General features: G+C 38.3%; 1 protein-coding gene and 1 pseudogene across 6 annotated transcripts in view; one reads left to right on the top strand and one right to left on the bottom strand.

The window, feature by feature from the left end:
- The window catches only part of UCHL5 (ubiquitin C-terminal hydrolase L5), a 46881-nt gene extending 38035 nt beyond the window's left edge, over window positions 1–8846 (top strand). For 2 of the 6 annotated variants that reach the window (XM_022579206.2, XM_022579207.2), the window contains exons 10-11: window positions 3761–3859; window positions 8390–8846. In XM_022579206.2, the coding sequence (XP_022434914.1) occupies window positions 3761–3859; window positions 8390–8434 (144 nt within the window). In that variant the 3' untranslated portion in view covers window positions 8435–8846. Of the gene's footprint in view, window positions 1–3760; window positions 3860–7099; window positions 7163–8389 lie in introns of those variants that run through there. The other 4 variants (XR_016391947.1, XM_089906651.1, XM_022579208.2 and 1 more) reach the window with 4 other exon arrangements.
- A 1421-nt stretch (window positions 8847–10267) lies between these two features.
- On the bottom strand, window positions 10268–13352 carry LOC111177386 (ferritin light chain pseudogene; annotated as a pseudogene).
- Between the last annotated feature and the right edge of the window lie 411 nt (window positions 13353–13763).

Here is a 13763-nt window from a genome sequence, read left to right on the forward strand (position 1 = left end):
TGTTTTCTCCATTCGATTTCTAAGAGTTTGGATCATCTTTACTATCATTGTTCTGAATTCTTTTTCAGGTAGACTGCCTATTTCCTCTTCATTTGTTAGGTCTGGTTGGTTTTTATCTTGCTCCTTCATCTGCTGTGTGTTTCTCTTTCTTCTCATTTTGCTTACCTTACTCTGTTTGTGGTCTCCTTTTCGCAGGCTGCAAGTTCGTAGTTCCCATTGTTTTTGGTGTCTGTTCCCAGTGGCTAAGGTTGGTTCAGTGGGTTGTGTAGGCTTACTGGTGGAGGGGAGTAGTGCCTGTGTTCTGGTGGATGAGGCTGCATCTTGTCTTTCTGGTGGGCAGGTCCACGTCTGGTGGTGTGTTTTGGGGGTGTCTGTGGTCTTATGATTTTAGGCAGCCTCTCTGCTAACGGGTAGTGTTGTGTTCCTGTCTTGCTAGTTGCTTGGCATAGGGTGTCCAGCACTGTAGCTTGCTGCTCGTTGAGTGAAGCTGGGTCTTGGCGTTGAGATGGAGATCTCTGGGAGATTTTCACCGTTTGATATTACGTGGAGCTGGGAGGTCTCTTGTGGACCAGTGTCCTGAACTTGGCTCTCCCACCTCAGGGGCACAGCACTGACTCCTGGATGGAGCACCGAGACCCTGTCATCCACACGGCTCAGAATAAAAGGGAGAAAACAGAGAAAGAAAGAAAGAAGAAGATAAAATAAAGTTATTAAAATAAAAAATGATTATTAAAAAAGAATTTTTTTAGTAATAAAAGAAAGAAAGAAAAGAGCAACCAAACCAAAAAACAAATCCACCAATGATAACAAGTGCTAAAAAGTATACTAAGAAAAAACGGACAGAGAGAACCCTAGGACAAATGGTAAAAGCAAAGCTATACAGACAAAATAACACACAGAAGCATACACATACACCCTCACAAAAGAGAAAAAGGGAAAAAATATATATATATTGTTGCTCCCAAATCCACCTCCTCTATTTGGGATGTTTCGTTGTCTATTCAGGTATTCCACAGATGCAGGTACATCAAGTTGATTGTGGAGATTTAATCCGCTGCTCCTGAGGCTACTGGGAGAGATTTCCCTTTCTCTTCTTCGTTCGCACAGCTCTTGGGGTTCAGCTTTGGATTTGGACCCCCCTCTGTGTGTCGGTCACCTGAGGGCATCTGTTCTTCGCTCAGACAGGACGGGGTTAAAGGAGCAGCTGATTCGGGGGCTCTGGCTCACTCAGGCCAGGGGGTGGGAGGGGTACTGATGCGGGGCGAGCCTGCGGTGGCAGAGGCTGGCGTGACGTTGCACCAGCCTGAGGCACGCTGTGCGTTCTCCCGGGGAAGTCGTCCCTGGATCCTGGGATCCTGGCAGTGGCGGGCTGCCCAGGCTCCCCGGAAGAGGGGTGTGGATAGTGACCTGTGCTGGCACACAGGCTTCTTGGTGGCGGCAGCAGCAGCAGCCTTAGTGTCTCATGCCCGTCTCTGGGGTCCGCCCTGTTAGCCGCGGCTCACGCCCGTCTCTGGAGCTCCTTTAAGCAGCGGTCTGAATCCCCTCTCCTCGCGCACCAGGAAACAAAGAGGGAAGAAAAAGTCTCTTGCCTCTTTGGCAGCGCCAGACTTTTTCCCGGACTCCGTCCCGGCTAGCCGTGGCGCACTAAGCCCCTGCAGGCTGTGTTCACACCGCCAACCCCAGTCCTCTCCCTGCGTTCCGACCGAAGCCCAAGCCTCAGCTCCCAGCCCCCACCCGCCCCGGCGAGTGAGCAGACAAGCCTCTCGGGCTGGTGAGTGCCGGTCGGCACTGATCCTCTGTGCGGGAATCTCTCCGCTTTGCCTTCCGCACCCCTGTTGCTGCGCTCTCTCCCACGGCTCCAAAGCTTCCCCCCTCCGCCACCCACAATCTCCGCCCGTGAAGGGGCTTCCTAGTGTGTGGAAACCTTTCCTCCTTCACAGCTCCCTCCCACTGGTGCAGGTCCCATCCCTATTCTTTTGTCTGTGTTTTTTCTTTCTTCTTTTGCCCTACCCAGGTATGTGGGGGGTTTCTTGCCTTTTGGGAGGTCTGAGGTCTTCTGCCAGCGTTCAGTAGATGTTCTGTAGGAGTTATGCCACATGTAGATGTATTTCTGATGTATTTGTGGGGAGGAAGGTGATCTTCGCGTTTTACTCTTCTGCCATCTTAAAGCTCCGCCTGATAAGCTTTTTTCAGAGAGTGAAAAGAGTGAAGGAAAGTTCGAATTTTGTAGGACTTTGGAAATGGTTCTTATTCAATTTGTCATGTTTGTCACAGTAGAAAAAGCAGTTTTTCATTTTAAGCTCAGTTGAAGGCAGGGATTGTTCTTTTTCTTTCTGTTGCTTACCACAGTGTCAGGATACTGCTTTGCAACACACTTAACAGCCAGCAATGTGACTTTTAGAATACATGGACCTTGGACTAGTAGGATTTCTTCAGGTGGAAGTGGTAGGGACTGGCTCCAGAGTATTTCAGGCAGGAAAAAGGAGGGCTGAATATATGGTGACAGGAAAGTAAGGGATGAAAACTTGAATGTTATCTTCTATTTTATGTGATATAAAAAAACCCTACCTATTATTCATATATTCTTGTGCAGTGTTGTTACATAATTAATTTTTAATAATTATCTAAAATAAAACTAAGTTTTTAGAATCTTTGCTACATTGTTGGAGAATGCTTTGTTCAAAAAAATAAAATGATTCTCATATTGATATAAAATGAACACGTTAAAATTTTAGTTAGTTCATTAATTGAGCAAACCTGTAAGATGTCACAACTATTTCAAAGAAGTCAAAGAAGCTCAAATTTATGTGAAGTATAGGAATGTTGAAACGAATTCACAAAAGATGGAAACTTTTTTCTTCCCCTATGGGAAGGGAAGTAAATTGAACCTCTACCAGACAGTGAAAGGTTGCAATCACGTAACTTGGGAGAGCATACTTTAGACAATGCACAGTTTTCCACTGAAGCCCAGACAGTCCCTACAGTCTATTTGCTTTTGGTCAAAAATAATGTCAAAGAAAGATTGTTCTTAATCACACAATAAAGCTGGTCTCATTAGGCATGGCCTTATTTACATAGGTGTAGTAGCAAGAGTGTTAATTTATCACATGGGCCGTCTAAGTTTGCTTTCCTTTTTTCTTTTTTTTTTTTTTTAAGATTTAATTTTATTTATTTTTGGCTGTGTTAGGTCTTCGTTTGCTGCGAGTGGGCTTTCTCTAGTTGTGAATGGGGGCTACTCTTCATTGCGGTGTGCCGTCTTCTCATTGCAGTCGTTTCTCTTGTTGCAAAGCACAGGCTCTAGGCACGCAGGCTTCAGTAGTTGTGGCATGCAGTCTCAGTAGTTGTGGCGCACAGGCTTAGTTGCTCTGCGGTATGCAGGATCTTCCTGGACCAGGGTTTGAACCCATGTTTCCTGCATTGGCAGGTGGATTCTTATCCACTGCGCCACCAGGGAAGTCCCTCTAAGTTTGCTTTCATAAGTTAAGTTTTCATAAATTATCTCAGATTAGACTTTTAAAACCCACTGTTATTTGCTAAGCCAAGAGTAGGAAGCAGCACCCAGGGAGCTCTCTCCATATGTTTTATTGTAATTAGTCTTTATTCTCAATCGCAATGGAAGTCTCATTATTTCTCATATTTTTTTTTATGGGAATGGAGGATCTTCTTCCATTACTATTTTGAGTTGGAGACAAAAATTAAAATATCAGAAACTTAGTGAAAATACAAAGTTAGTGTGGTTTGATATATGTTTTATTTTCAGATTGAAAATATCAGAAGGAAGCATAATTATCTGCCGTTCATTATGGAATTGTTAAAGACTTTAGCAGAACACCAGCAGTTAATACCACTAGTAGAAAAGGTAAGTATTTTACTGGCAAATACTTAAATTAGATTTAGATTCTCCAAAAAATGTTTTTTGGCTTGAGAAGAGATAAAATTGGTTGAAGCTTTTTATTTTCATTTTTTTGCTCTTACTTACTGTTTTTCATCTAGAGGAACATTAGTTCAATCTAATATTGCAAAATAAAAATAAGGAATTGCATTACTGCTTTAGCTTTCCAGAATCCTTAGTGTCAGGAATTCAGGTTGTGCTATATTAGAATGAAATGTAAAACAGTTTTCTTTCTTTAGCTGAAAACAAATTATTAATTTTAGTTATTGAAATAATAGATTTTTCTTATTTAACTTAGCAAAAATTTGAATTATCATCAAATTTACTACTAGAATGAAGGGGGAAAAAACATAACCTAGCCTAAGAAATAGGTTTTCTTATTCCTAAGTTATTACTCTTTCCACTGAGGGAAAACGCATAGGTTAGTGAAAAATTTGGACCGTTAACTTAAAGACCAGAATACATGGTAGGTTTTTTTTTTCTTATTTTTAAGTTCATGAAGCAAAGATACATTTCAACCGAGCTGTTTGATATCATCATAAATTCTAAATAATACAAGATGTGAGTTAAGGTTTTTATATATACATTATTATCTAGATCCTGAACATGTGCTTCAACTTTTAGCATTAAATGTAAAAATTTACATTTAAGAAAATTTAGAAGAGGACTACTAAGTCTTCTCTTTTCCATATAGGTTTTTCTATTCATGTATCTCAGGGTGCTAAATCATAAAAGTCCAAGATGGGAAACTGATTTTTAAAGTTTTAGATTAACAATTAGGGTCCTGTGATCCTCAGAATTGCCTGGTTAACAGAGTACCTCGATATTATATTCTTTGTATGAAACACTATGAAATATTTCTCTGTTGAAAATATTAAACAAAATGAAATATAGACTGTTATGCTCAATTGTATGATGTATCAGGTATTAAGTATAGATAAATATTATTAGGGACCAGACAAATGTTATTAGAGAAATTTAAAATATATATGTTGTGCTTTCAAATTGGCCTGTGAGTAAACTTTTTTGGGCAAATTAAGAAAAGGACCATTCTTATTTGATTTTAATGACAGTATATTTCCATAATTTTTTAAAAAGCATAGATAGAGTACAATAGCTTTTCAGCTTTTACATTAGAACCATAATTCCTTAGTTCACATTATTTTGGACACAGGGTGGCAGTATATGAATGCCTAGTGTTAGTGGAATACCAACTCAGTCTCTTCTTGTGTTTGCATTTGTTTTATTGAATATAATACAAAGACATTATATGTCTGTTTTATTGAAAGGGTAGTTACTGACTTGCTTGTTCTTTGACTAATAATATTGTACAAGTAATATTGAGATATATTTCTTTCTGTATAGACACTATACAGAAAGATACTGTATATGCAGTATCTTTTATGTGCCTAGATTCTGAAGGGAATTCAGATTCATTATTTGATTAAAATTTTTGAAATGTTTTGATTATTTATCCAACATTTATCTAGCTGAAACTATATTTGAGGCAGTCTCTTAAAGTCAGTGGATATACACATAATTAAGACACATTTTTCTGTCTTAAGCAACTGAGTTGGGGAAAGGAATACATGATTATAGTACTGTGCTGCATAGTATTATTCTGATAAGTGCTAGAATAAAGTCACGCTAAAGATTCTGGGGGATCACAGCGTAGCTCCTAAATAGCTTTATGCCACTTAAAATTTCACGTCCACAAATTTTGAATCTGTGGTTAGAATTAAATGCTTAATTTCTGCCAATAATCAGCTTCCTTAGCACAAATATATTTTTGTTCATCTTATTTTGAAAAAAGAAATCATATATCGTATTGAAATATCACTTTCTGCTGGTAAATGCAAATGTTAAAAATTAAAAAAACAATAGATTAAGATTACATTTTACAATTATATCCAATATAAAGACTTTAGTAGTGAACATTACTTAATAAGTAATACTTCTAAGAAAAGAATTACATGTAGAATTCAGAAATGGATTATTATGTCAAAAATCCCCCCCTTTCCCCCAATGCCAAGTGAAAGAAGAAAAGATGTGGCTAGTCTAGGCAGTGTTGCTACTTGCTAAAGCCATCCAGGATCAGATTTCTGAGTAATTGGAGGCAGGTCCTGACTGCCTGTGATGGTGTGGAAGTATTTGACCTGTGGAAATCTTTTCATTTTACAAAGTAACAAAGAGTGAGGACTTTGATTCCCCCAAGAGCATGCGGCTTTAATGAATTAGGTTAAGATATTGCCGTGTAAGTGTTCTTGTTCTATGAAGCTTCTGGTCTTATCTGATCAGTTCACTGAGTATACATTACATAAAGATTGCTCAGGAGGTAACCTAAAAATATAAAGTTATAAAACTTCTTGTGCCATATACCAAATCTGTTCCTTAAAATATAAAATAAAGTCAGCTATATTAAGATTTCATTTGTAAAACTTTTATTCAGGTACATTTACAATTCTTTTCAAATTTTATCTCAACCTTTATATGTATTTCTGAATCATTGTCTATCCCAGGTTTTTAATAACCATCAATAACCTACCATAATTTAGAATCACAGATTTTGTTGCTATGGGGGATTCAAAGCACAGTACTGAATTTTGTACAGATTTTACCAAGACATTATAATTCAGCTGGTAATAAATAACTAATCTGCAGAACTTACTTTTTCTATCTCTTAATAGAAATAAGGTAGAAGAATAAAGTTATCTGCAATAATATGTACATTAATACCTATGATTACAGAATTATCTGACTTCAGTCAGCAATTTTTAGTATATCACTAGCACACTAAATAGAAGGAAAGTATTTCTTAACAGTGAACATTTTTTCCATGCTATTTTGAAATACAGTATTTTTTATTTTTCAAAAAAGGCAAAACAGAATACAGGCTTTCAGTTTAAATCTCAGATATGTTACTTAGCTGTTATGTTATTAACTGTTGCTTTTAGGCAAGTTATTTACTTTATTATAGAATCTATTTGCTCACCTATAAATTGGTAATCACACTTCACATTCTTAAGGATTAAATGAGATAATATTGGTCAAGTTCATAATATGTGCTCAATAAATGGCAATTATTTTTAACTTATTTAGCTCACCCTTAGTTTTATCTGAATTATATAGTTTAATACATGTATGGATACTCTGCATTATATGTCTTTGCTTTTTAAATTATGTTGTAAAATTTATGTCATTAACCAGTAGATTGATTCCTGTTAATCCTAGTAAACTTCCTGTATATTCAGAGATCACTAAGAAAAGAGGTACATATTTTTATTTCCAAATTATATCTAAAATTGAATAGTATTTTTATTATTTGGAAACAGAAGACTTCTTTGAGAAATTGTACATATCAAATTACAAATTATGCTTGTTATTAAAAATGTTTATGCAAGTAATTTTTAAATTTTTATATGGTATGTATAACATATTTCCTCTTAATATATTCTAATGCATTGCACTTAATTTTATCATATGGTTGTACAATAATTCTATTATCATTATAATGCACTATAAAAAAAAGATTATAGTTCTTATTAAAGAAGTTTTTTTCTTAATTGTATAATAGCAAAAGTCTAATTTATTTGTTTCTTTCTGATTCAAGTGCCATAGTGGAAAGAACATTATATTCTAGTCTTCTAAAATCTTGCTTCTCAAAGTGTCACCTGAGGACCAGCAGAATTGGCATCACCTGAGAGTTTGCTAGAAATTTAGATCCTCAGGCATTTTACCAATTCAGCCTGCATTTTAACACAGTCCCCAGGTCATTGGTCTCTACATTAGAAGCACTGCTATAGAATATGTGTCTGACCTCTATTGAGGTTTTGTTATAGATTAGCTGTGTGACTTGGTCAAGTTTGATAACACCTGTAAACTCTGGCTTCCTCATCTGCTAAAAAGTGAAATAGAATTACTGTGTTCAAGCTCTATACTTGTTACAAGGTTCAAGTGAAACTTGTGAAAACATTTTTTTGGTCTTACATGAGCGAAAAAAACCTCACTTATATGTGAGGTTTATCAACACTATGGGTATATAATCCTTAGTTATGTTAAACTCATGTAAACTATTATGTTAAACTCATTTATTCAAATATGCAGAGATTAATATAGGATTTTTCATATACTCAGTTTGTTTGAGAAATGGGCACACATGTAAATATATTGTTTTGAAATAGTTATGAATGAGTATGACTTTATAGGATGAGTAATTTTGTATTTTTAAATTGTTACCATTATAATAATACATTTCAACTTCAGGTAAGAAAGAACTGCAAACCAAGTATGACCCTTTTTTATTGAGGGCAAAGCATAACTATATCATTGTCCAGGAGTAGTCTGTTGTGAGTCTTATAAAAGATAATTCTCTAGAAATCTTGCAAACAACGCATCTCAAGCTTTTTAGCTTAAGAATGCCCTCTTAGACACATTTCATTTTAATATGAACTGGAACAGTCTTTTAAGATTTTATAGTATACTATCTTTAATTTCTAGGCAAAAGAAAAACAGAATGCAAAGAAAGCACAGGAAACCAAATGAAGAAGATGCTTTGGGATGTGTACCCATTTCTGCTTCTGCACTTATTTTCAAGGAAACCATTAAGTATAAAGAACTTTGAGCAACATCCTAATCGACTCAGCGCACGTTTGGCAATAGCCCCAGTCTGTCTCGTCTTCAGTGCATGGATTCATAACCTCTCCCTGCCTGCATCATGTGCATGTGGTGCATATTAAATAAAAGTGGTGTTCAGAGCACTTGCCCAAATCCCATTATATGACATTGGATCTGAGAACTCCTGTTGGTTCTCTGGATAGGTAACTACCGTAATGAACCGTAATGAACTACCGTAATGAAAATGGACAAATGATATTCTCTACCTGTAATTGTTATAATTTTCCAATTTTCCAGCTTGGTTAAATGCTTAAAATTTATAAATGTCAGATCTATTAAATGGAGTCTCTTCTCATCATTAATGAAAAAAATCAGTATTTCTGTCTTTGATATCTAAATAATTTGAAGATTTAAAAACTGAATTTTATCTTCTATACCAATTATTTGTAAAAGCTTGATTTTAAAGGAGATGATTTGAAAAGAACAGAAGGATAGTTTCTGGGCTTCCCTGGTGGTCCAGTGGTTAAGAATCTGCCTGCCAATGCAGGGGACATGGGTTTGAGGCCTGGTCTGGGAAGATCCCACATGCTGCGGAGCAACTAAGCCCATGTGTGCCACAACTACTGAGCCTGCACTCTACAGCCTCCGAGCCACAACTACTGAAGCCCACGCGCCTAGACCCCGTGCTCCGCAACAAGAGAAGCCACCGCAATGAGAAGCCCGCACACCACAACGAAGAGTAGCCCGCACTCAATGCAAGTAGAGAATGCCCACGCACAGCAACAAAGACCCAACACAGCCAAAAATAAATAAATAAATAAATGTTTAAAAAAAAAAAACATAGTTTCTAGTGATTTTCATTGCTACCAGTAGAAAAAGTAAAAAAATCCCAATTTTATTTTAGCAAACTTTTTTCAGTGTTTGGGATTATTTTTGTATTGTAGAATTATTTCAGGAAGGTGTATTATGCATCAAAGCAAAATTTTAGGTTAAGAACAGATTGTAAATCTTAAAGATTTTTGGTGCTACTCTCAGTTTGGCAACATATTTTCAAGCTGTTAAGCTGTATCTTTATAAAGAATTGGGGGTTTAGCAATTCAGGCTATCTGCTTTTTTAAAAAAAGGATGATGGTGGTGGTGGAGGATCCTTCGTTGCCAATTTGAACAAAATTAGTACAGCCCAGTAGTTTCCAAGAGCCATTTATCGTTTGCCCGCAATGGAATTGGGAGTTGCTTTGTTTTTTATTTTATAAAATAATATTGTATTCTTGCTCTTAATCTTCTTTTCCAAGTTAAACTTTAAAGGAAATTTTATAAAACTTATGTGTAAAGGAAATAATCTTTTTTCTTTACTAGGTACCTTTCTGAAATTGATACATGACTTTAATATTTTATTATAGAAAAGTTTAAACGTGTAGAGAGACTGTGTATGCATCCTCTAGTTTCAAACACGTGAATTTTTTTTTTTCCTGTAAAAAGCTTTATTGTTTCCATTTGGTCCAAGGGTTGGGAGAGGGCTCCAGCGTGGTTAAAAAGGTGCCTACTGGGCTTCCCTGGTGGCGTAGTGGTTGAGAGTCCGTCTGCCGATGCAGGGGACACGGGTTCGTGCCCCAGTCCGGGAAGATCCCACATGCCGCGGAGCGGCTGGGCCCGTGAGCCATGGCCACTGAGCCTGCGCGTCCGGAGCCTGGGCTCCGCAACGGGAGAGGCCACAGCAGTGAGAGGCCCGTGTACCACAAAAAAAAAAAAAAAAAGTGCCTACTTGCTGCCGAGAGCTACTTCAGGCAGAAGCCCTGACACCAGAGGGGCTCCTCAAAGGCCACTGGACTTTGGAGGCTTCTCGTCGTGCTTGAGGATGAGCCTTTCGAAGAGATACTGGCCCAGCCCAGCCTGGGGACCAGCCAGCCTGCGGAGCTTAGTCAGGTGGTCGCCCATCTTCTTGATGAGTTTCACCTGCTCATCTAGGGCGTGGCCCTCCAAGAAGTCAGAGGCGGGGCTGTGCGCGGGCAGAACCCAGGGCATGCAGGTCCACGAGGGCCTGATTCAGGTTCTTCTCCATGAACACAGCGGCTTCTGGAGCGTCCTGGGTTTTATGACACTCCTCTTGGGACGGCTTCTGCACGTCCTGGAAGACGGCCAGGTGGCTGCACTGGTTTTGCATTTTCAAGGGTCGCTCGGCGCCCTCGCGCTGCTCCTCCACCGATTCGCAGAAGCAGTGGCCCACGCCCCCCAGAGGCACAACGCTTCGCTGGAAATGGAAGCCCAGAGAGAGGTAGGTGTAGGAGGCCTACAGATGCATGTTGACCAGGCCGTGGAGGACAGCCTCCACCTGGGTGGAATCATTCTGAGGAATCCTGGAGCTCCCAGTTGATGGGTTAATAAGGAGTTAAGCTCAAAAAATGGAGTTGTCCGGGCCTGGTGGCTGAGGATAGCTGTGTGGCTGATTCCAAAAGTTAAGACGGGAAAAAAGGTTGGAGGGTGGTCAGAGGCTGGAACAAGGGGCGTCCCTGGGTCTGTTCCGTCCAAACACGGTTGAAGCAAGAGACAGAGATCCTCGGGACCACCGAGCACACTGCCTAAGGATCGTTTTTAGGCTTACTACACTGTGGTATTTTTAACTAATGTGGTGAAGACCTAGTGGGAAGTTGAGTAGTAAAATTAATGGAATATTTTTCATACGTAATTTCAGTTGAAGGTCATGAAGAATTTGTAGTTTTTCATTTGTGGGTAAATATATTTCACTTTGGAAACGATAGTGATTATGGAGTGTTTTCAAAGCCATGATACAGTTTAACAGTGATTTCATAAGGATTATTTTAAGCTCATCTTGAGCCCATACATTTATTCAACTTAATTTATATACCCTCTTTTGTAGAGTCTTAAATTTTGTAAAGCAATACAAGGAGTATTGTGGTAGGTAGTATCCAGTAATCAAGGACGGTGTGATACTGGCATTAAGGATCAACAAATAACTCAGTGGGATAGAAGAGAGAGCCGAAAAACAAATCTACATTTATATGGTCACTTGATTTTTGACAGAGGTAGCAAAGCAATCCAACAGAGAAGGGAAATCTTTTCAACAAATGGAGCCGGAACAGCTAAATATCCCCATGGAAAAAAATGAACCATGATTCCCTACCTCACAAAAATGAATTTGAGATGGATGACAGACCTAAATGTGATAGCTAAAATACAAAGCTTTTTAGAGGAAACAGAGGTGAATATCTTAGGTGACAGAAAACAACGATAAAAGATCTAAAATTAGTGTTCATGAAAATTAAAAACTTGTCATTGAAAGATGCTTTTAATACAAGTAGCTAGTATCAAATGACATTTAAAAATTAGCTTTATTCTGGAAAAGGCAAGGCAAGGGGTTTTCCCCTAGAGCCTCTGGAAAGGAACATAGCCCTGCTGACATCTTAGTTTTGGCTCAGTGAGACTCATTTTGGACTGACCTCCAAAACTGTAAGAGAATAAATTTATGTTGTTTTAGGCCAAAAAGTAAATAAATAACTAAATAAAAATTAGCTTTATAAAATCACTGAGTTAATAGATATAAGGATATTTTCTTATTAATCTAATTCTAATACAATTCCTTGATAGGCATTTGCATAGTAAGAATGGTTTATTTTATCTGCTTCCTCGATGATTGCAAATGCATTGTGACCCTTCATGATAATTTCTGCCAGTGAATAAAGAAGTATGACATCCTTTTCTGCGTCCTATGTCATGAAGCTAGTGGGTAGAGAAAATGGAGGAATAAAGAGCAATTCAGAAATATGTGTTAGTTATGTGGGAAAAAATTTTTTTTAAAGAAATGTTTAAAAGAAAGTCATTTGCTCATTTCACTTTTGCCCTTTCTTTTCTGAAATCTCATTTAATGATTGGGTAGGTGAAGGCACTTCCGTTCATTTTATGCCTTTTAAAATAGCCAATTCTAAGGGATATACTTCTGCTGTTTTAAACAAAGAAAGCTCACCAAGAGCTGCGGTACTGGCTAGTCTCAATTTCATATGTTTAGTTCCCAAGATAGCTGCCCTTTTTCTAGCAGAGAGCAGTCAGCTTGACTGTGTCACTAGAATAGACAAATATTTGTTCTGAGATCATGAACCATGGGGACTTGCTCCCCTACTTAGACCATGATACATACTCCTGTGTGTGCTACAGTGTTACATGCAGATTAATACCTTTAGTTACTAATCCTAGTTGCCTAAAACATTTCAGGATACATTCAGAAGTTGCTCTTTTCCTGTAAGAGGATTCTGTTTTTGTTTCAAAAAAAAACCCACGGTTTTTAAGGTTTTCCCTTAAAAAAAAAAAAAAAAGAAAAGAAAACTTGAAGATAAGCAAAATGAAATTTAAATTACCCACAGTTCTACCACCAGAGATGACTACATTAACATGTTAGTGTACTTAGTGATCCTTTTTCCCCACGTTTTTGTATGTTAGTCTCACATGCCCTCTCCACATTCTGAAATAGATTTGTGTAGTATACATTATTTTTAAAGTTGATGATACACAATTTACCTTTTTTGTATCATTGATGACTTACTTGCAGGAAACAAACCACTCTAGCTATTTTAAGAGGAATGGGAATTAATATTGGGAATTTTGAAACTACTTAGTTCCTTACAAAATCATTGGAAGGTATGGAGAAATGGGCTCAAGTTTGGGTCCCCAGAAAAGACTCCAGCAAAACATACGTTAACTGGCCCACCAGGGCAACTGCTACTACTGCAGCGGCCAAGGCGTTCACCAGTGGGGTTTCTGACGTTAGAACAGGCTGCAGAGGTTGTGTTCTGGGAGTGGGGACCTGCCACACTGTCTGCAGGCGCCCAGTGACCATACACGGGAAAGCAGAAAACTGCCACCTCTCCCTGGCTGCACATGCCATGGAGATGGCTTCTGCCTTACTTGTCACTTCCAAGTCTTACGTTAGGTTTTCTGCAAAGGGAGTCTGGGAAGTTGTTTTTTTTTCTTTTTTGACATCTATATTGGAGTATAATTGCTTTACAATGGTGTGTCAGTTTCTGCTTTATAACAAAGTGAATCAGTTATACATACACATATGTCCCCATATCTCTTCCCACTTGCATCTCCCTCCCTCCCACCCTCCCTATCCCACCCCTCTAGGTGGTCACAAACCACTGAGCTGATCTCCCTGTGCTATGCGGTTGCTTCCCACTAGCTATCTATTTTACATTTGGTAGTGTATGGAAATTGGTTTTTAACTCTTCAGCCTGCAGAGTAGGAAGGC

Source organism: Delphinapterus leucas, chromosome 1 (assembly GCF_059928025.1).
Source record: "Delphinapterus leucas isolate spDelLeu-1000000601 "Yukka" chromosome 1, BTC_Dleu_Yukka2, whole genome shotgun sequence".
Classification (NCBI taxonomy): domain Eukaryota; kingdom Metazoa; phylum Chordata; class Mammalia; order Artiodactyla; family Monodontidae; genus Delphinapterus; species Delphinapterus leucas.